The 21,094-nt window shown below is 53.1% G+C and overlaps 1 protein-coding gene across 1 annotated transcript; it reads left to right on the plus strand.

Moving 5' to 3' along the window:
* The first annotated feature begins 51 nt into the window (after positions 1–51).
* Positions 52–15,795, plus strand: KLHL28 (kelch like family member 28). The gene is given in 7 exon segments (XM_058026948.1): positions 52–121; positions 3,629–3,976; positions 5,398–5,948; positions 10,319–10,762; positions 14,332–14,540; positions 15,551–15,591; positions 15,593–15,795. Coding segments are annotated over 6 exon segments (1,716 nt in total). The 5' UTR covers positions 52–121; the 3' UTR covers positions 15,716–15,795.
* Positions 15,796–21,094: the final 5,299 nt, after the last annotated feature.

Here is a 21,094-nt window from a genome sequence, read left to right on the forward strand (position 1 = left end):
GGCCGTTGATTGGCGGGGCGCGCGGGGCGGGGCGGCCGGAAGTGACGGACGGGCGGTGGCGGAGCGGCGGAACGAGGCGGCGGCGGCGCGGCCGGGCCGGGCCTGGGGCACCCCGGCACAGGTGGGAGCGGGGCCGGCGCTGCATGGCCGGGACATGGCGGGGCGCTGCCGTGGGGGGAGCCGTGCGTCCCCGGGCGGGATGCGAGTGCGGCGGGAGCGGCTGCGCGGCGGGCCCGCCCGGCACGGGGAGACTGGCGGAGCCGCGGGGACCGGGAGCGCTGTGGGCTGGGAGGGACCGTGGGCAGGGACACCGGGAGCCCGGAGTGCTCCGGGACCTGGAGCAGTGTGGGCTGGGAGGAGCCTGGGCGTGCTCCGGGACCCTGTGCAGGGACCCCGGGAGCCCAGCGCGCTCCGGGACCCGGCTGAGAACGGAGCTGGGGCACCGAAGGGACCCTGTGCAGGGACACTGGGACCCAGCGCGCTCCGAGCCCCGGCCGAGAGTGGGGCCGGGGCACCGGGATGAGCACCGGGCAGAGCAGCAGTTCCAGAAGCAGGGAGTCTCTGCTGTGTTTGTCTCTCTTGCCCCGGGTGTTGGAGCCGCGCTCAGCCCGGCTCAGGCTCTCTGACCGTCGCAGATCCAGCCCAGCCCCGTCCCTGGCGGTCCCAAACCCGCGCTCGGGACAGGGCAGAGCCCGCAGCTCCTGTGCTGCTCCCCAGCACACCCACAGCCCCGGCTCAGGTGTTCCCTGGGTTCCTCTCTTTGTGTCCAGTCCCCAGCTCAGGTGTTCCCTGGGTTCCTCTCTTTGTGTCCAGTCCCCAGCACACCCACAGCCGCAGCTCAGGTGTTCCCTGGGATATCCTCTTTGTGTCCAGTCCCCAGCACACCCACAGCCCCAGCTCAGGTGTTCCCTGGGTTCCCCTCTTTGTGTCCAGCCCCCGTGCACACCCACAGCCCCAGCTCAGATGTTCCCTGGGTTCCTCTCTTTGTGTCCAGTCCCCAGCTCAGGTGTTCCCTGGGTTCCCCTCTTTGTGTCCAGTCCCCAGCACACCCACAGCCCCGGCTCAGGTGTTCCCTGGGTTCCTCTCTTTGTGTCCAGCCCCTGTGCACACCCACAGCCCCGGCTCAGGTGTTCCCTGGGTTCCTCTCTTTGTGTCCAGTCCCCAGCACACCCACAGCCCAGCTCAGGTGTTCCCTGGTTCCTCTCTTTGTGTCCAGTCCCCAGCACACCCACAGCCCAGCTCAGGTGTTCCCTGGTTCCCCTCTTTGTGTCCAGCCCCTGTGCACACCCACAGCCCCAGCTCAGGTGTTCCCTGGTTCCTCTCTTTGTGTCCAGTCCCCGTGCACACCCACAGCCCAGCTCAGGTGTTCCCTGGGCTCCCCTCTTTGTTTCCAGCCCCTGCTGAGGTTGAGATAAGCTTTAGCCTCGGGCTGGGAGGATCTGAGAGCCCGGAGCCATTTGGTGTCCTGAGCACGGGATGAGCACCGGGCAGAGCAGCAGTTCCAGGGATGCTGGGCTGGGATGCAATTCCAGGGCTGCTTCATGCTCCCGCTGCTGATTTCTTGCTAAAAAGTAAAATTAATAACAGCAAATCCATTATATGGGTGAGCCTGGCCATGCAGAGGGGTGAAAGGTTCTACCAGAGTGGTACAGGAAGTTTTATTGGTGCAGAATACCTTAAATGTGGTTATTTATAGGTGTTCTGGCAGGTTTTGCATCTGACCTGGGACCACTCCTTTTTCCATGTGGTGGTGCCTAGTGTTTCCTGATTTTTGTGTGTTTGTATGATCAAACCAGGAACTGTACACAAACACAAAAGGGAAGTACATTCTTTTAGCTCCTGGACAGGTTTTTTATGATTTTAAATTTTTTAATTTTTCCATGGATAATTTGTGCTGCAAAATTGTGGTAGGGAAAACGTTGTCTTTTGCAGATGCACTTAAATGAGTTTTTTTCAATTATTTTTCCAGTGAAGAGTGATAATAGGAGAGCTTATTTATCTCTTGGTGGGTAAGAGCTTCTTCAGCCCCTTCCCTGTCACTGCTATTGTATTCTGCATTTAAACGTTGGCAACCCGTTTGATTATTTCCAATTAAGCACTTTTAAGTGGGCTCACCTGCAAGTGAGGTGTCATTTAAGGAGCTGTGCAGATGATGAACTTATTATGAAGATAAAAGAAGCGAGATCTTGCAGGGATCATTTAGCAAATCAAAAGCTGCTCTGCTCAGGAGTGGGGGGTTGTTCCCTGCAGAACAATGGGACTGTGGCCCAGGATCCTGACACATCCTTACCCTCCACCTCTCAGCAGAGCAGGGCTGGGGGCTGAACAAAGAGCTGCTGCACCCTGGCAGTGCTCAGGGAGCTGGAATTAGAGCAGGTGCCTCCAATTAGGGCAGGAACCCGGGGGCTCCGGTGTCACGATGTGCACGGGACGTGTGGGAGAGTGAGGATTCTGCTCTCCTGCAGCTCCTGGGGAGTGTGGGCAGCTGCCAGGGCTGGGGAGTGCTGAGAGTTCCAGGTGCTCAGCCTGTCCCTGCTCACTGGGGAGTGCTGAGAGTTCCAGGTGCTCAGCCTGTCCCTGCTCACTGGGGAGTGCTGAGAGTTCCAGGTGCTCAGCCTGTCCCTGCTCACTGGGGAGTGCTGAGAGTTCCAGGTGCTCAGCCTGTCCCTGCTCACCTGGAGAGTGCTGAGAGTTCCAGGTGCTCAGCCTGTCCCTGCTCACCTGGGGAGTAGTGCTAAGAGTTCCAGGTGCTCAGCCTGTCCCTGCTCACCTGGGGAGTGCTGAGAGTTCCAGGTGCTCAGCCTGTCCCTGCTCACCTGGGGAGTGCTAAGAGTTCCAGGTGCTCAGCGTGTCCCTGCTCACCTGGGGAGGAGTGCTGAGAGTTCCAGGTGCTCAGCCTGTCCCTGCTCACCTGGGCAGCTCTGAGCCCTCCAGAGGCTGAGCCCATCCCAGCAGGGATTTCCTGGCACGGTGGGAGCCACAGGGTGAGGTGAGGTGGGGATCTCCCCTTTCTCCTGTGCTCCTCTGTGCTTCCACAGCACAGGAATCTGCTCCAGCCCCGCTGGCTCTGTGGGGGTGGCTGGCAGGGGGAATGGGGAGCTGCTCCCTGCCAGAGACAGGCACAGCAGGACTGGGCTGCTCCCCAGGAGCACTGAGCAAGCAGGGAGCTGAACAAAAGGAGTTTAGTGCAGGAATTAAACTGCACAAAAGGAGTTTAAGAACTTCTAAAACTTCATCTCAAATAAGCCAGTTGTTTTCTTTAGTTATCTGTGTTTGTTTCTGTTTCAGCCACTGTTCAGTTCTCTCAAACCCTTGATGTAGACTCACAGATGTATCCTGAGTGGGAAGGGATCCACAGGGATCTTCAGTCCATCTCCTGGCCCTGCACAATCAAATCATATTTTACTCCAAAACAAAACAAAGTGACGGTTGTGGGTTTTTTTAATTGAGAGTTGAATCTAGCATAGACTATTAATGAACATTTGAAGTCCTGGATTTAACTTGCATGAAAAAGTGCAGCAAGTAAGGGTTGGAAGGGGAACCGGGGACTTTATTAGACAGCAAAACACCTTTTCCCTGTTGCGTGTGCCCAACCACGAGGTGACAGCTGTGACTGTGTTTGCCCCAGATGGACGGGTCGTCCCCGCCGTTCCTGCTGGCCAAGCTGACCCCGCTGCACTCGGAGCAGCTGCTGCAGGGCCTGAACCTGCTGCGGCAGCACCAGGAGCTCTGTGACGTGGTGCTGCGCGCCGGCGAGGCCAAGATCCACGCGCACAAGGCCGTGCTGGCCAGCATCAGCCCCTACTTCAAGGCCATGTTCACCGGGAACCTGTCGGAGAAGGAGAACGCCGAGGTGGAGTTCCAGTGCGTGGACGAGGCGGCGCTGCAGGCCATCGTGGAGTACGCCTACACCGGCACCGTCTTCATCTCGCAGGACACCGTGGAGTCGCTGCTGCCCGCCGCCAACCTGCTGCAGGTCTGTTGTGCTGCCGTGGAACGGCCTGTCTCAGTGTGCCAGCTCCTTCCCCAGCTGTGCCAACGGCCCGTTCCTTCCCCTCCCTGGCCCCCTTGCTGGGAGCTGTCCGTCAGTCTTGGCATCCCAGCAAGGGCACCAAGTGATTGCCTGTGACGGGGTCACAGGGGTCTGAGCATGAGGGAAGAGACAGAGATCTGACTCCATGTTACAGAAGGCTTGATTCATTATTTTATGATATATATTACATTAAAACTGTACTAAAAATAATAGAAGAAAAGGTTTCATCTCAGAAGGCTAGCTAAGAATAGCAAGGAAAGAATGATAACAAAGGTATCTGCCTCAGACTCTCTGTCCAAGTCAGCTCTGCTGTGATTGGCCATTAATTACAAACAAGCAGATGAGACCAATCACAGATGCACCTGTTGCATTCCACAGCAGCAGATAACCATTGTTTACATTTTGTTCCTGGAGCCTCTCAGCTTCTCAGAAGGAAAAATCCTAAGAAAGGATTTTTAATGAAAAGATGTCTGCGACAATTGTCAGAGTTCAAAAGATGCCTCTCAGCCCCGGGGACATTGGGCCATCCAGGTGTCATTTGTCCCCTGAGACTTCCCCCCCCCCCCTTACCTGGTTGGTGGGATCCCTACCCCTTCCTTCCCTCTCCCTGGGGTTAAAAGACACTGCAGCCACGGGGTGAGGGAGTTCTGTTGGAGCTGTTGCTGCATTCAGAGGCCTGTGTGCCAGGAATGAAGCTCTGGATCAAACCCTCCAGCAGAACCCGACTCCTTTTTCCTTCACCTCGCCTTAAAGCTTCTCCACCAGAGGTAAACCTGAGCTCCTGCATGCCTGGCCTTGTCCCAAGCGCCAGCTGCAGCATCCAGCCAGCCAGAGGTGTCTGTGGGGTGACACACCACACACCAGCCAGCCAGAGGTGTCTGTGGGGTGAAACAACACACACCCACAGCCAGAGGTGTCTGTGGGGTGACACACCACACACCCACAGCCAGAGGTGTCTGTGGGGTGACACACCACACACCCAGCCAGAGGTGTCTGTGGGGTGACACACCACACACCAGCCAGCCAGAGGTGTCTGTGGGGTGACACACCACACACCCAGCCAGAGGTGTCTGTGGGGTGAAACACCACACACCAGCCAGCCAGAGGTGTCTGTGGGGTGACACACCACACACCCACAGCCAGAGGTGTCTGTGGGGTGACACACCACACACCCACAGCCAGAGGTGTCTGTGGGGTGACACACCACACACCCAGCCAGCCAGAGGTGTCTGTGGGGTGAAACACCACACACCCAGCCAGCCAGAGGTGTCTGTGGGGTGAAACCACCCCAGCTGCCACCTTTGGTCCAGCAGCAAGGCCAGACGAGCCCAGGCATGGCAATATTGGTATTTAATTCCAAACAGGTGAAGCTGGTGGTCAAGGAGTGCTGCGCCTTCCTGGAGAGCCAGCTGGACCCCGGCAACTGCATCGGCATCTCGCGCTTCGCCGAGACCTACGGCTGCCGCGAGCTGTACCTGGCCGCCAGCAAGTTCATCTGCCAGAACTTCGAGGACGTGTGCCAGACCGAGGAGTTCCTGGAGCTGACGCACTCGGAGCTGGACGAGATCGTGTCCAACGACTGCCTGAACGTGCTGACGGAGGAGACGGTGTTCTACGCCCTGGAGGCCTGGATCAAGTACGACGTGCAGGAGCGCCAGAAGTACCTGGCGCAGCTGCTGCACTGCGTGCGCCTGCCCCTGCTCAGCGTCAAGTTCCTCACGCGCCTCTACGAGGCCAACCACCTGATCCGGGACGACCACACCTGCAAGCACCTGCTCAACGAGGCCCTCAAGTACCACTTCATGCCCGAGCACAGACTGTCCCACCAGACCATGCTGCTGACGCGGCCCCGCTGCGCGCCCAAGGTGCTCTGTGCCGTGGGGGGCAAGGCCGGCCTCTTCGCCTGCCTGGAGAGGTGAGGAGCAGCTCTGGGCACTGCCTGGCACCCCTGGCAGGGCACTCTGGGATCCCCCATCTCTGGGGCTGGAAGGGATCTGCGAGTGCCACCAGGGTTTGCGGGGTGGGGTTGTTCTTTTCCTCCATAAAAACTCTTCAGTAGGTTTTCTTTAACAAGGATGAGCCCCAAGTTCCTCCATAGAAACTCTTCAGCAGGTTGAGTTCCAAGTTCCTCCATAAAAACTCTTCAGAAGGTTTTCTTTAACAAGGATGAGCCCCAAGTTCCTCCATAGAAACTCTTCAGCAGGTTGAGTTCCAAGTTCCTCCATAAAAACTCTTCAGAAGGTTTTCTTATTTTTTTAACCACCATGAACCCCAGGTTCTTCCATAAAAATTGTGCAGCAGCAGGTTTTCTTTTTTTGAACAAGGATGAGCCCCAAGTTTCTCCATAAAAACTTTTCAGCAGATTTTCTTTAACAAGGATGAGCCCTAATTTTTCCATAGAAACTCCAGCAGGTTTTCTTTTTTTTTTTTTAACAAGGATGAGCCCCAAGTTGCTCCATTAAAATCTCCAGCAGTTTTTTTTAACAAGGATGAACCCAAAGTTTCTGCACAAAAACTCTTCAGCAGGTCTTTTTAACAGGGATGAGCCCCAGGGTCTTTTTTCTCCATAAAAACTCTTCAGCAGGTTTTCCTTTTTTAACAGGGATGAGCCCCAAGTTCCTCCACAAAAACTCTCCAGCGGGCTTTTTTAACAAGGATGAACCCAAAATTTCCCCATAGAAACTGTGCAGCAGGTTTTCTTTTTTTTAAAAACAGGGATGAGCCCCAAGTTCCTTCATAGAAACTCTTCATCAGGTTTCTATTTTTAAGCAGCATGAGACCCAAATTCGTCCATAAAAACTCTCAAGCAGGTTTTCTTTTTTTTTTTTTTAACAGGGATGAGCCCAAGTTCCTCCATAGAAACTCTCCAGCAGGTTTCTCTTTTTTTAATCAGCATGAGCCCCAAGTTCTTCCATAAAAATTCTTCACCAGGTTTTATTAACAAGGATGAGCCCCAAGTTCTTCCATAAAAATTCTTCACCAGGTTTTATTAACAAGGATGACCCCAAAGTTCTTCCATAAAAATTCTTCAGCAGGTTTTTTCAACCAGCGTGAGTCCCAAGTTTCTCCATAAAAACTCTCCAGCATGTTTTCTTTTTTTTTAACAAGGATGAACCCAAAATTTCTCCATAAAAAACTGTTCAGCAGGTTTTCTTTTTTTAACTAGAATGAGCCCCAAGTTTCTCCATTAAAACTCTCCAGCAGGTTTTTTTTAACCAGCATGAGCCCCAAGTTCTTCCATAAAAACTCTTCAGCAGTTTTTTTTTAGCAAGGATGAGCCCCAAGTTCTTCCGTAAAAACTCCCCAGCAGGCTTCCTGTTTTTTTAACAAGAATGAGACCCAAGTTGCTCCACAAAAACTCTTCAGCAGTTTTTTTTAACAAGGATTATCCCCAACTTCAAAATGCTTTTTTAAATTTCATTAATAATTTGCAGTGTTAGGGGGTTTTGTTTGTGCCAGACATTTGTTTGTGCAAACAAAAAAGCTCTGGAATAATTTTCATTCTGTTGATTGAGTTAATAAGGTTAATTAAGTCTGCACAGTTCTTATTTTTCCTTCCAGGTATTTTCATTTTACTTAATTTTCCCTCTGATTTGTTATTATTACAAACAAATCATAAAAATTACCTTGCTGTCTGACAAATGTGCTTCCTGATAATTCAAAATTGGAATTAAAATAGAGTTAATCAGAGCGGAGTGAAGGAGCAGAAAGGAGGCTCAGGGAGGCTTTTCCCTCCAGGAGGGCACAGCCGGGGGGTCGGGCTCTGCTCCAGGGAACAGGGACAGGAGCAGAGGGAACGGCCTCAGGCTGGGCACAGCAGGAATTTCCCCACGGAAAATTGTACCTGGGAGTTCCAGCTTGGGGCTCATTTTGATAAGATTTTGATAAGATTTTTGGGCTGATTTTGATGAAATATCCAATCTAATCTGAACGTATGTCAGTAATGCCAGGGAGGGTTTCGCTACAGGTTTTCCATTGTTGATCCTGGGATGTGATTTAGGACAAAAGTTCCTCTCTGGAAGCAGGAATTGTCTCCCCAGCAGCTGTCCTGTGTTATTTAGTGGCTGCCATTCCTGAGTTTTGGGAATGAATGGTTGGATTTCTCCATCCAGAAGAGAGGGACAGATCTGAGCTCTGCCTCTGTCTGTTCTGAGGCATTACAGGATATTTGCAGGAGGAATTGTTTAAAGGAGAAAATGGAAGTGGCTGCCCAGGGAGGGTTGCAGTGCCCATCCCTGGAGGTGGCACTGAGAGCTCTGGGCTGGGCACAGGGTGGGCATTGGCACAGCTGGGACTCTGACCTTGGAGCTCTTTTCCAGCCTCAGGGACGCTGGGGTTCCATGAAGGAGTTCTGGATCATGGTGTGACCCTGGCTTCAATCCCAGCTGTGGGCAGGTGTCTGTGCAGGCAGGAACAGTGGCTGCCCCTCCTTCACTGCATCCCAGAATGAACCTCCTCAGTTCCTGGAGAGTCCCTGAGGCTCCTCCTGGGAGCAGAAGGAACAAAAGAGGGAGAAAAACAACTTTATGTCCCAGGCTGGTGTGGCTGGGTGTGCTCAGAACATGGGATTAGCATTCCCAGAGCTGCTGGTTAAACTGTGTGTGGGCCGTTCCTATACAAATATCCATTTGTACTTGCACTGACAGAGCTTTGATGTTCAGTGTGCCTGAGCAGCCCCAGGAGTGTTTCTGTGCCCAGGCAGGCTGCCTGCACTGGTCCCACAGCTGGGTTCTGGAGCACATTCTGGCATCTGCTTTGCTGGGACAGTTCTGTGCTTGCAGGGAGAGGCACTTGTGAAAACCTGGCCAGAGCTGGGTGTGCTTTTCCCTGCGTTCAGAGGTACCACAGTCATTTCAAGTTGATTTTCCCAGTGATAGTCACTGTTATTAAGCCAGATGGGTTTATAGACTTAAAAAATAAAGGGACTTTTGTTCTTCATAAAAAAAATGTTTGAGTGACTAAAGTCATTCTCTGATATTCTTCAGCTCTGCTTCTTTCCCACCTTCTTCAGTGACTGTAGCCTTCCAGTATAATTTGGATTATTTTCAATTTTTTGGTGCTTCATAATAACAAAATCACTTAGAATATATTTAATCTCTGTTCTCTGGTGTCTCAGCAGCTCCTGTTTCAGGCTCTTACTGCCTGCTGGCTCTCCAGGGGCCTCACGCTCCTGTATGGTTTTTGAACAGATCATGTTTCCTCTGAACCAGATAGCCTCTTAATTATTTAGCTAAATTATTAATTAAACTATTCAGGTAGATTGGCTAGACTTTATATGGGGCAAACTAGACCCTGAGTGTACTCACACTGAGTATAATTAAATGAAAATGGTATTTTAAGGTTGAGCTTTAAGGTTGAGCTTTAAGGTTCAGGGTTTAGCTTGAGGGTTGAGCTTTAAGGTTTAGGGTTTAGCTTTAAGGTATAGGGTTTAGCCTTAGATTTAAGGTTTAAAATGCTGTTTAAAAGAAATAAGCTGTTTTAAAGATGTATTTTTCAGGGTAGTTTGTGCTACGTGGACACTTTGTTTAAATTACAGAGTGCACATAAAACCCACATTTATAAACTGCTATCTGTAGTTTCTAAATGTACATTTGTAAATGCAGATGCGTGCTCCCCTCTCTGTAATTTGCTTTTCTCTCTCCCGTTTGTGTGGCTGGTTAGGTTTGTTTTTGGTGTGTTTTCCCCTCCCTTTGGGGCACATTTTCAGCCATTCCAGTTCTCCCTCTGCTGACTGGCTGTGCATTTCCCCTGCAGCATGGAGGTGTATTTCCCCAGTTCTCTCTCTGCTGACTGGCTGTGTGTCTGCCCTGCAGCATGGAGATGTATTTCCCCAGTTCTCCCTCTGCTGACTGGCTGTGTGTTTCCCCTGCAGCATGGAGATGTATTTCCCCAGTTCTCTCTCTGCTGACTGGCTGTGCATTTCCCCTGCAGCATGGAGATGTATTTCCCCAGTTCTCCCTCTGCTGACTGGCTGTGTGTTTGCCCTGCAGCATGGAGATGTATTTCCCCAGTTCTCCCTCTGCTGACTGGCTGTGCATTTCCCCTGCAGCATGGAGATGTATTTCCCCAGTTCTCCCTCTGCTGACTGGCTGTGCATTTCCCCTGCAGCATGGAGATGTATTTCCCCAGTTCTCCCTCTGCTGACTGGCTGTGCATTTCCCCTGCAGCATGGAGATGTATTTCCCCAGTTCTCCCTCTGCTGACTGGCTGTGTGTTTCCCCTGCAGCATGGAGATGTATTTCCCCAGTTCTCCCTCTGCTGACTGGCTGTGCATTTCCCCTGCAGCATGGAGATGTATTTCCCCCAGAACGACTCGTGGATCGGGCTGGCCCCCCTGAGCATCCCGCGCTACGAGTTCGGGGTGTGCGTGCTGGAGCAGAAGATGTACGTGGTGGGGGGCATCGCCACCCACGTGTGCCAGGGCATCAGCTACAGGAAGCACGAGAGCTCCGTGGAGTGCTGGGACCCCGACACCAACACGTGGAGCTCCCTGGAGAGGATGTTCGAGAGCCGCAGCACGCTGGGCGTGGCCGTGCTGGCCGGCGAGCTCTACGCCCTGGGCGGCTACGACGGCCAGTCCTACCTCAGGAGCGTGGAGAAGTACGTGCCCAAGGGCAAGGAGTGGCAGCTGGTGGCACCCATGAGCAGGACGCGGAGCTGCTTCGCTGCCGCCGTGCTGGACGGCATGATCTACGCCATCGGGGGCTACGGGCCTGCCCACATGAACAGGTACGGGCACCTGGGTACACCTGGGCATCGCCAAATGCCGCAGGCAGGCTCGTTAATCCTTCCCTGCCCACATGAACAGGTACGGGCACCTGGGTACACCTGGGCATCGCCAAACCCCACAGGCAGGCTCATTAATCCTTCCCTGCCCACATGAACAGGTACGGGCACCTGGGTACACCTGGGCATCGCCAAACCCCACAGGCAGGCTCATTAATCCTTCCCTGCCCACATGAACAGGTATGGGCACCTGGGGGCACCTGGGCATCGCCAAACCCCACAGGCAGGCTCATTAATCCTTCCCTGCCCACATGAACAGGTATGGGCACCTGGGTACACCTGGGCATCGCCAAACCCCACAGGCAGGCTCGTTAATCCTTCCCTGCCCACATGAACAGGTACGGGCACCTGGGGGCACCTGGGCATCGCCAAACCCCACAGGCAGGCTCATTAATCCTTCCCTGCCCACATGAACAGGTACGGGCACCTGGGTACACCTGGGCATCGCCAAACCCCACAGGCAGGCTCATTAATCCTTCCCTGCCCACATGAACAGGTACGGGCACCTGGGTACACCTGGGCATCGCCAAACCCCACAGGCAGGCTCATTAATCCTTCCCTGCCCACGTGAACAGGTATGGGCACCTGGGCAAAACCAAAACGCCCTGGGCAGGTTCATTAATCCTTCCCTGCTCACATGAACAGGTACGGGATGGGGGCACCTGGGCACCACCAAAATATCCTGGGCAGGTTCGTTAATCCTTGTCCTGCCCACATGAACAGGGGTGTGCTGGGGGCACCTGGGCACCACCAAACCCCACAGGCAGCCTTTTAAATACTTCCCTGCCCTCACAAACAGGTACGGGCTGGGGGTGACCTGTGCCCACCTGGGCACCAGCAAACCCCACAGGCAGCCTTTTACATCGTTCCCCTGCCCACATGAACAGGAACGTGTTGGGATGACCCTGTGCCCACCTGGGCACCCAATTAAATAATCTCCAGTGGATCCTGGGCCTCATTAATCCCTGTTCTGTCATACCAGTCCCATCAGTCAAAAGGGAAATCTTTATTTTTATTCCACTTTGTGTGTTCCACCTTACTTCGGCTCTTTTTTAGATCACCTAAAAGGTGATTTTACCAAAAAGATGAAAACAAAGACATGCCTGCACATTACTGAGCCTTGGAGCTCAAACCTGCAAAATCTGAGGGTGAGTGCTGAGCTTTACCACAAAAGCCCTGATCTGAGGTGAATTGGAGTTGTCCCATGCTCAATACAACAAAATAAATACAAAACTCCAATGGGATCTTGAATTAGTGTTACTGCTCATAGCAGGATTGAGGATGGGCAGTTCTGCTCTGACTCCAGGGCTTGTTTCAGATCTTGCATTCCCAAGGAGTTTTCCTGGAACCACCAGCTCATTAACTCCTCTGTTCCCTGAGGATGTCCAGGGACATCCAGGTATCCAAAGGAATCATTTTCCATCATTCAGATGCGGACAAATCAGCTGAATGTCCCTCCAGGAAGCAGAATAATAAACTGCAAGTGTAAGAGCTGAATAAAGAATGAAACCCTTGTTCCTAGGGAGGGACACAGGGATTGTTCAGCAGGGTGGCACCAGGTGTTGTGATTATGAATTGCATTGACTTTTTATACTTCAGGCTGAGTCAGGGAGGTTTAGGTTGGATATTAGGAAAAGGTTCTTCTTTTAGGAAAAGATTCTTCTTTCTATTAGAAATGGATCCTTGATCATTCTAACTCAGGGTGTTCCATATTCTGTGAATAATCCTGGTTTTATTTATGATTGGAGGGGTGAGTGCTGAGCCATGCCATGCAGCACCAGGCTCCTCCAAGCTCTGGCATTAAATCAAGCTCACACTGGGTAATAAGCCCCTTTTCCAAACTCTGCTGCTGATCTCCTCTTCCCTTTTCTCCTGCCTCTCTGTGCTTGGGCAGGAGCAGCTCTGAGCCATGAGTGTGTTAATGACTGACCATCTGTACAGTGATCAGAAATATTAATAACGATGAGAATTCATTTCCCTTTGATCCTGAAACCTCTCCTGCCCTCAGTGGTTTGATCAGCAGCCTCTTTTGAGCTTTTCCTGAGGAATATAAATACACTCTCCACATGCTTTTTCTCTCTGAATGTTATTTTCAGGCCAGCCTCAAGGTAATTTTGGATTTGCTTTGTAGCCACAGAAATACAATTCAGCTCTGCATTGTGTTCAGTTCCCCACAGCATTTTTGTTTTAATAGATTATTATATTATTTTAGTAGATAATGATATTATTTTACTAGGTTATTATACTTTAATAATTTTTACTAGGTTATATTATTTTAATATATTATTTTACTAGGTTATGATATTATTTTAATAGATTGTTATTTATGTGATATGCATTTTAAATTCTTATTTTAAAAAATCACACCAGACATGCTGAAGGAGCTCTCAGCTCTGAGGAACCTCTTGGTTTTAGGGTGTGACCTGAAGATTCAGGACAGTGAGGACATGGGAGAGTCTGAACCAGCTGCTGTGCCAGGGGGAAATATCACAGAGCCTTTTGGGATGGAAAAGTCTTTTAAGATGATTGAGCCCAACCTTTGACTGAATATATTATAAAAATAGGTTAAAACTGAATTTTGGCAACACTGTTGGGCTGCTTTGGTTGTGGAAGTGCCCTGGGGTGTGACTGATGCTTCCCAGGTGATAACACAATTTCTGGGTGCTGCTGTTGGGTTGTACCAAGCAACTGCAACGCTGAATTTTCCATCAACTCCAACCCTTTCTTCTGCGTTCCATTATTCCATATGTGTAGTAATTCTGGCAGAGCCAGCTGGAGCTGTGACATTCCAGGAGTGAATTCCCCAGATCCTGAGCTCAAAGTTGTGTCTGTGCCACCCCAGGAGGGAATCCTGTTCTCAGATCCTGGGCTCACAGCTGTGTCTGTGCCACTCCAGGAGTGAACTCATGGCTGTGTCTGTGTCACTGCAGGAATGAATCCCATCCCAGCTCCCTGGCTCACAGCTGTGCCTGTGCCACTCCAGGAGTGAATTCCCCAGATCCTGAGCTCAAAGTTGTGTCTGTGCCACCCCAGGAGGGAATTCCCTTCTCAGATCCTGGGCTCACAGCTGTGTCTGTGCCTGTGATGGTGCTCACAGGGGTCTTAGGATGAGGGAAGAGACGAGGATCTGATTCCATGTTTCAGAAGGCTGATTTATTATTTTATGATATATATTACATTAAAACTATACTAAAAGAATAGAACAAAGGATTTCATCAGAAGGCTAGCTAAGAATAGAAAAGGAATGATAACAAAGGCTTGGGACTGACCGAGACAGTCTGGGCTGTGATTGGCCACTAATTCTAAACATCTACATGAGACCAATCCCAGATGCACCTGTTGCATTCCACAGCAGCAGATAACCATTGTTTACATTTTGTTCCTGAGGCCTCCCAGCTCCTCAGGAGGAAAAATCCTAAGGAAAGGATTTTCCATAAAATGTGTGTGTGACATGTGCCACTGCAGGAGTGAATTTCCCAGCTCCCAGTCTCACAGCTGTGTTTGCCTTGCAGCATGGAACGCTACGATCCGAGCAAGAACTCCTGGGAGACCGTGGCCTCCATGGCTGACAAACGGATAAACTTTGGGGTGGGGGTCATGCTGGGCTTCATCTTCGTGGTGGGGGGACACAATGGGGTGTCCCACCTGTCCAGCATCGAGAGGTACGACCCCCACCAGAACCAGTGGACGGTGTGCCGGCCCATGAAGGAGCCCAGGACAGGTGGGACATGGCAGGGATGAACCTCTGAGCTGGTAACACCTGCAGGGAGAGTGCCAGGGGCTCCATCTCTGGGTGAGGGTCACCCCAGCACTCTGTGAAAGGACCTGGATTTATCCAAGTTCTGTTTATTAATGCTGAGCTGTGACAAAAATTATAGGAAGTACTAATTCTACTCTACCTCCTGGTTTTTCAGGGATTTCAGCAGTGATGGGTAGCAGCAGTTTTGTGCTCACTGTTCTGTTGGGTGTGGAGATTCAGGGGTGCAGGGTTGTGGTGCAGCTCCCTGGGATAGGGACAGGGCTCAGGAAAAGCTGGGGCTGGGCCAGGGAGGGTCAGGCTGGAGATCAGGGAAAGGTTCCACTATTCCAGAGGGTGCTGGCACTGCCCAGGCTCCCCAGGGAATGGGCACAGCCCCGAGCCTGCCAGGGATGCCCAGGGTGGGATTGTTGGGGGTCTGGGCAGGGATGGGCTTGGGATGAGCCCTGTGGGTCCCTTCAGCTCAGGACATTCCTGGGTTCTGTCCCACGGTCCCTGATGGGGCACTGGCACAGAGGGAGGTTTCATTGTAGGAAAAGGGATGAGAACAGCACAAAAGCAGTGTCAGACCCGAACAGAGAGAGCTCCTCATTCACAACCCTTTTCTTTAGCCAGAGGGGGCTCTGTGGGTGGCTCCGGGTGGGGACAGAGCCCGGTTCCAGCAGGGTTGGGTGCCGCAGGGTTTGGTGCAGCAGGGTTTGATACCCAGGGTTGGGTGCCGCAGGGTTTGGTGCAGCAGGGTTTGATCCTGCAGGGTTGGGTGCAGCAGGGTTTGATCCCGCAGGGTTGGGTGCAGCAGGCTTTGATGCCGCAGGGTTGGGTGCAGCAGGGTTGGGTGCAGCAGGGTTGGGTGTCCTGGGTTTGGTGCCACAGGGTTTGATCCCGCAGGGTTGGGTGCCGCAGGGTTGGGTGCAGCAGGGTTTGATCCCACAGGGTTTGATCCTGCAGGGTTTGACGCTCTCCTCTCTCCGCAGGCGTGGGCGCAGCAGTGATCGATAACCACCTGTACGTGGTGGGGGGGACACTCGGGCTCCTCCTACCTGAACACGGTGCAGAGGTACGAGCCCATCTCGGACTCGTGGCTGGACTCGGCGGGGATGATGTACTGCCGCTGCAACTTCGGCCTCACGGCGCTCTGAGGCTGTGCCCTCGCACGGGGCGGCCGGAGCCGAGCCCGGGGCCGCCAGGGAGCCGCTCCCGGGCCCGGGCACCCTCCGGTACCGCGGGAGCACGGGGCCAGAGCTCCGTGTCCCGCTGCCTTTGGCACCCTGCCCTGCTCGCGGCTGGGCTTCGGGAGAGAGCTGGCGTCCGGTTGGGAGTGCGCCCATCCGGTTGGGAACGCGTCCATCTGACCCTTTCTAGAGCTTGTGTCTGTTCCTCCTGTGCAATGCGGAGTTCCCGAGCCGGGGGAGGCTGGGTGAGCGTGGGGGTGAGCGCAGGGGGGCTGAGCCCTGCCTGGCTGCACACCGGGAAAGCTCCAGGGGCTTTTCGTGACCGGTAACTCAAGGGCTGCCTTGTTTCTGTATCTCAAGGTTTGTACATAATAAATGCCATAGGATGTTGCCTGTACTCTCCTTTGTCACCTGCTTCCTGCTAGGAGGGCTGGGATGATCCTTGGAGATGTTTACCAGGCAAATTTATTGCCTCCTCGGGACATTTTTGGATTTGACGGAGAGAATTTACATTTTTAACTTTTCCTTTCTGTTTTCTGCTCGTGGAGAAACGAGTGCTAGATGAACTGACTTCATCCTGCTGTGTGCTTTCAGTTGGAATGTGAGGAGAAATCACAGCAGCAGCATTCCTAGCATGATACCCAATAAATAAAACCTCCATCCCAGCCCATCCCATCCTCACTCATGTCCGTGTTCCCCTTTTTCCAAGGACTGTGTGATTGCTTCCTCTGAGTGTTCCCATCTCACAATGGTGCTAAATGTAGGGGTACCCCCGAGGCTGTTCCTGATTTCGGTGCATAAAGCATGTTTGGATTGTTCCACTGGTTTGGTTTCTTCTTTGCTCCATCCCCCTGTGCCCCTGCAGCTCTGCAGTCTCACCCCTGTGGAATGAGCTCCTTGAGTATTTAGTGGGGGATTTCTGATTTATTGCTCCCATTCTCACAAACAGGGACACCCCAGCTCGGGTTCTTCAGGCAGTTCTGCCCTCACAGCAGTGCAGGGAGGTCACACAGGGCTGATCCCAAACGTGTGTCCTGCTGAGGGGCAGCTCCTGGGGTTCACCCCAGTCCCACTGGGTTAAGCACAGCCCTGAGCTCACTGAAAACTGGGCCAGAGAGAGAGAAAGTGATGCTGTGGGTTTAACCATCATTTAAAATGGAATTTAACTAATTTAGCACATTTTGGGTTGTCTTCTGATCTCAATTACCTTACGTTTCTGTGGTGGCTGCCCATTGCCAGGCATGGTACTAGGGATTTTTTTGCCTCCAGAGTTTCCTTTCCCTTTATTTTAACATGTTCAGTGATTGTTTTCCAAGCCCACACAGTGTTATTTTGAAAGGTGCAATAATATTTGAAGTAGCTGCTTTAAAAGCCATTTCTTTATGATTTTGCTAAAAGGGGAGGGTTGAGTGTTCTGGATTTATCCTGAATTCCTGCAGAGCTGGTTGCTGCCAGGCTCCTCCAGTTCCTCCATTCCAGTCACTGGGATTTCACCAGTCCAGGAGGGTGTTGTCACGATAAAACATCATTCACATATCCCAGGTGATTGCTCAGACCATAAATCCTGCAGGTCTCCTTCAGATTTGGTGGAACTGAGCAGGATTTCAAATGTAAATAAGAGAAAATGCATTGAAACCGCTGGAATTGTTAATTTGGCCCACAGGGATTCATTCCAGTGACAGCAATAAAAGCTCAATTTCATTATTCCAAGGCATCTCTTGGCAGGACAGGAGGAGCTCCAAGGCTGAATTTGGATGTTTGTGTATGGAGGAGAGGGAATCATGGAATACCAGGATGGTTTGGGTGGGAAGGGACCCAAAACCCACCCAGTGCCAGCCCTGCCATGGCAGAGACACCTCCCACTGTCCCAGGGTGCTCCAGTCCCAATGTCCAACCTGGCCTCGGGCACTGCCAGGGATGGATCACGACAAAAAAAATCCCAGTTTTCATCCATTTCCAGTTCCTTATCTCTCAAACTGCACTTTACAGAGGGTTGAGTTTATTTGTGTTCATACAGCTCAGAATTTCTGCTTTTTAAAAGATAATAATCTACAAGCTCCTCCTAGCAATGCTTTCCTTCCAGCAACTGATGGAATTTTTGTCCATGTTGTTCACAAATATTGTTTCTGGGAGATAACATTGCTTCAGTGAACTTCCCATCCATAAATCTCCATTCACTGGAGGAAACAATGCAGAACATCCCAAATTGCCTTCAATTCTTTCAATTGACCTGAAACACAGAGAACTGCATAGTAATCATGGTAATTCCTATTTTTTCTTCTTTCTTTATTTTGCCATATGTGGAGTGTTGTTTTAAACCCAAGGAAAACTGAGATTTTTAGCAGGATTTAATAATTGTACAGGGAATTTTGTACTTGGGCTTGGCCAGAGTGCTTTGGTTGGGGGTAAAAATTGATCCCTGTAGATTTGTGGTTATACCTGTAAATATTTATGTGGTTTTTTTTTGCAGCCACGTCCTGGTTTTGTTTTGTCTACAAAAGTGGTCTTTGATTTGCCCAGGATGAGAGCTGAGCCATGTGGGGATTCTCTGGCAGCTCCCAGGATGCTGTTCTTGTGCTCTCCAGGCATTGTTGTGCTGATTCCATTGGATGCAAAGCTGTTTAATGAAATAAACCTGGGAAATCCTGGTTTGTGTGGTGCTGGAGCCTCTGGAGCTGCTCCCATTCTCATGGAAAGTCCTCATCCCATGGCTGCTGCCCCTTCTCCCCCACTTTTCCAGGTTGTTTAGGATCAAATCCTGATTTTTACCCCCACAACTGCTTTAATTTATTGTTAATGCACTTGGACAAGCCCCAGCACACACAGGATCAGAGCACTGGGATTTTAACTCTTATTATTGCTCTGGGAAATGGGACGTGCCCATGGAAAGGTTGCGACAATTGGGATTGTTCTGCCTGGAGAAAAGAATGTTCCAGGAGGACCTCAAAGAGAACCTCCCAGTGTCCAGCCTGGCCTCGGGCACTGCCAGGGATCCAGGGGCAGCCACAGCTGCTCTGGCAATCCCAGCCCAGCCAGGAATTCCCAATTCCCAATCTCCCACCCATCCCTGCCCTCTGGCACTGGGAGCCATTCCCTGGCTCCTGTCCCTCCATCCCTTGTCCCCAGTCCCTCTGCAGCTCTCCTGGAGCCCCTTCAGGCCCTGCCAGGGGCTCTGAGCTCTGCCTGGAGCCTTCTCCTCTCCAGGGAACATTCCCAGCTCTCCCAGCCTTTCCCATCAGCGAAGGGATTTCAGCTCCTCCATCCCATGGGAACTAAACGGGGCAGAGGCCGGAGCTGCCCCGGGACAGGACCGGGAGCCGGGCCCAGGCCGTATGGGAGGGATGCGGGCGGTGCCGGTGCTGGTACCGAGGATGATCCGGGCGGTGCCGGTGCCGAGGATGATCCGGGCGGTACCGGTGCTGGTACCGAGGATGATCCGGGCGGTACCGGTGCTGGTACCGAGGATGATCCGGGCGGTGCCGGGGCTGGTACCGAGGATGATTCGGGCGGTACCGGTGCTGGTACCGAGGATGATCCGGGCGGTACCGGTGCTGGTAGCGAGGATGATCCGGGCGGTACCGAGGATGATCCGGGCGGTGCCGGGGCTGGTACCGAGGATGATCCGGGCGGTACCGGTGCTGGTAGCGAGGATGATCCGGGCGGTACCGAGGATGATCCGGGTGGTGCCGGTGCTGGTACCGAGGATGATCCGGGCGGTGCCGGGGCCGAGGATGATCCGGGCGGTGCCGGGGCCGGTACCGAGGATGATCCGGGCGGTGCCGGGGCCGAGGATGATCCGAGCGGTGCCGGGGCCGGTACCGAGGATGATCCGGGCGGTACCGAGGATGATCCGGGCGGTGCCGGTGTCCCGGCCCCGCAGCACCGCCCTGGGCTGAGGCTGCTCCGAGCCGCCCGTCCGCGCCTTGTCCGCCTCAGGGCCGGGACTTCGGGAGGAGCGGGGCCGGCGGCAGCTCCCGAGGAGCCGCTGTGCCGGGGAAAGGGAGAGGGAAAGGGGAAGGGAAAGGGAAAGGGAAAGGGAAAGGGGAAGGAAAAGCCGCTTTTTCCTTGCAATTGCGACCGGGAGCGGAGCGGCGGCGGCGACGTGGCTGCAGCGGGGCCGGGCGGGCGCTGGATGTCACTGTGGGACCGCGCTGGGTGTCACTGCTGGGTGTCACTGTGGGATCAGGCTGGATGTCACTGCTGGGTGTCACTGCTGGATGTCACTGTGGGACCGTGCTGGATGTCACTGCTGGGTGTCACTGCTGGATCCCGCTGGATGTCACTGCTGGGTGTCACTGCTGGGTGTCACTGTGGGACCGCGCTGGATGTCACTGCTGGATCCCGCTGGATGTCACCGTTGGGCTCTGGATGTCACTGTGGGACGGCACAGGGACAGGAACAGGCTGCTGCAGCCCCCCTGGTGTTATGAGCCCCCAAACCCCTGCCCGAGGGTCACTCACATAATCCCCGGGTCCCTGGGGCTGGCAAAGCCCTCCCAGCCCAGGGAGTGCCAGCTGTGCCAAATGCCCACCCTGTCCCCAGCCCAGAGCTCTCAGTGCCACCTCCAGGGATGGGCACTGCAACCCTCCCTGGGCAGCGCCAAGGCCTGAGCCCCCTTTCCGTGGGGAAATTCCTGCTGCTGTGGGTTCAATGAATCCAAGCCATGCTGTGCTTGGGCATTTCTCCCTTGCATCCATGGGCACAGCTGGCAGGTACCCTACCATGGAATCACAGAGTCCTTTAGGCTGGAAAAGCCCTCTGGGATCGAGTCCCACCATCCCCAGCCCTGCCAAGGCCATTCTGACCATGTCCCCAAGTGCCACATCCACAGAGCTTTAAATCCCTCAGGGATGGGCACTGCAAACATGCCTGGGCAGCTGTGCCAGGGCTGGACAGCCCTCCCAGGAAGGAATTTTCCCGATATCCAATCTAAACTCCCCTGGTGCAGCCTGAGGCTGTTTTCTCCTGTCCTGCCCCATCCCTCAGCTCCCTGCAGAGCACAGTTTGGGAACTGGGGCTCTCCCAGCTGGAATGGGGCTCCTGCCCTCGGCACAGCCCCAGGGAGCCCCTGAGAGCACCGGGAGCTCTTGCACAGATCCCAGTTCCAAGAGCAGCTCCACTGGCTCTCCCAGCCCCTGGGGCATTTCAGGCTCATCCTCCCTGCCAGGCCATGGAAATCTTTATGGCTGAATGAGGGAGGGTCAGTGGAGGGGCTCCTGGTGTCTGAGAGCCTTTCCTTGGGCAGCCAGAGGTTGGGAATAGGTTGGAATTTGCTTCTCCTGGTTGCATGAAGAAAGGAGAATCTCAAAATTTCACAGAATCCTGGGATGGTTTGGGTGGGAAGGG

The sequence above is a fragment of the Melospiza georgiana genome, chromosome 6 (genome assembly GCF_028018845.1).
Source record: "Melospiza georgiana isolate bMelGeo1 chromosome 6, bMelGeo1.pri, whole genome shotgun sequence".
NCBI classification, from domain to species: Eukaryota; Metazoa; Chordata; class Aves; order Passeriformes; family Passerellidae; genus Melospiza; species Melospiza georgiana.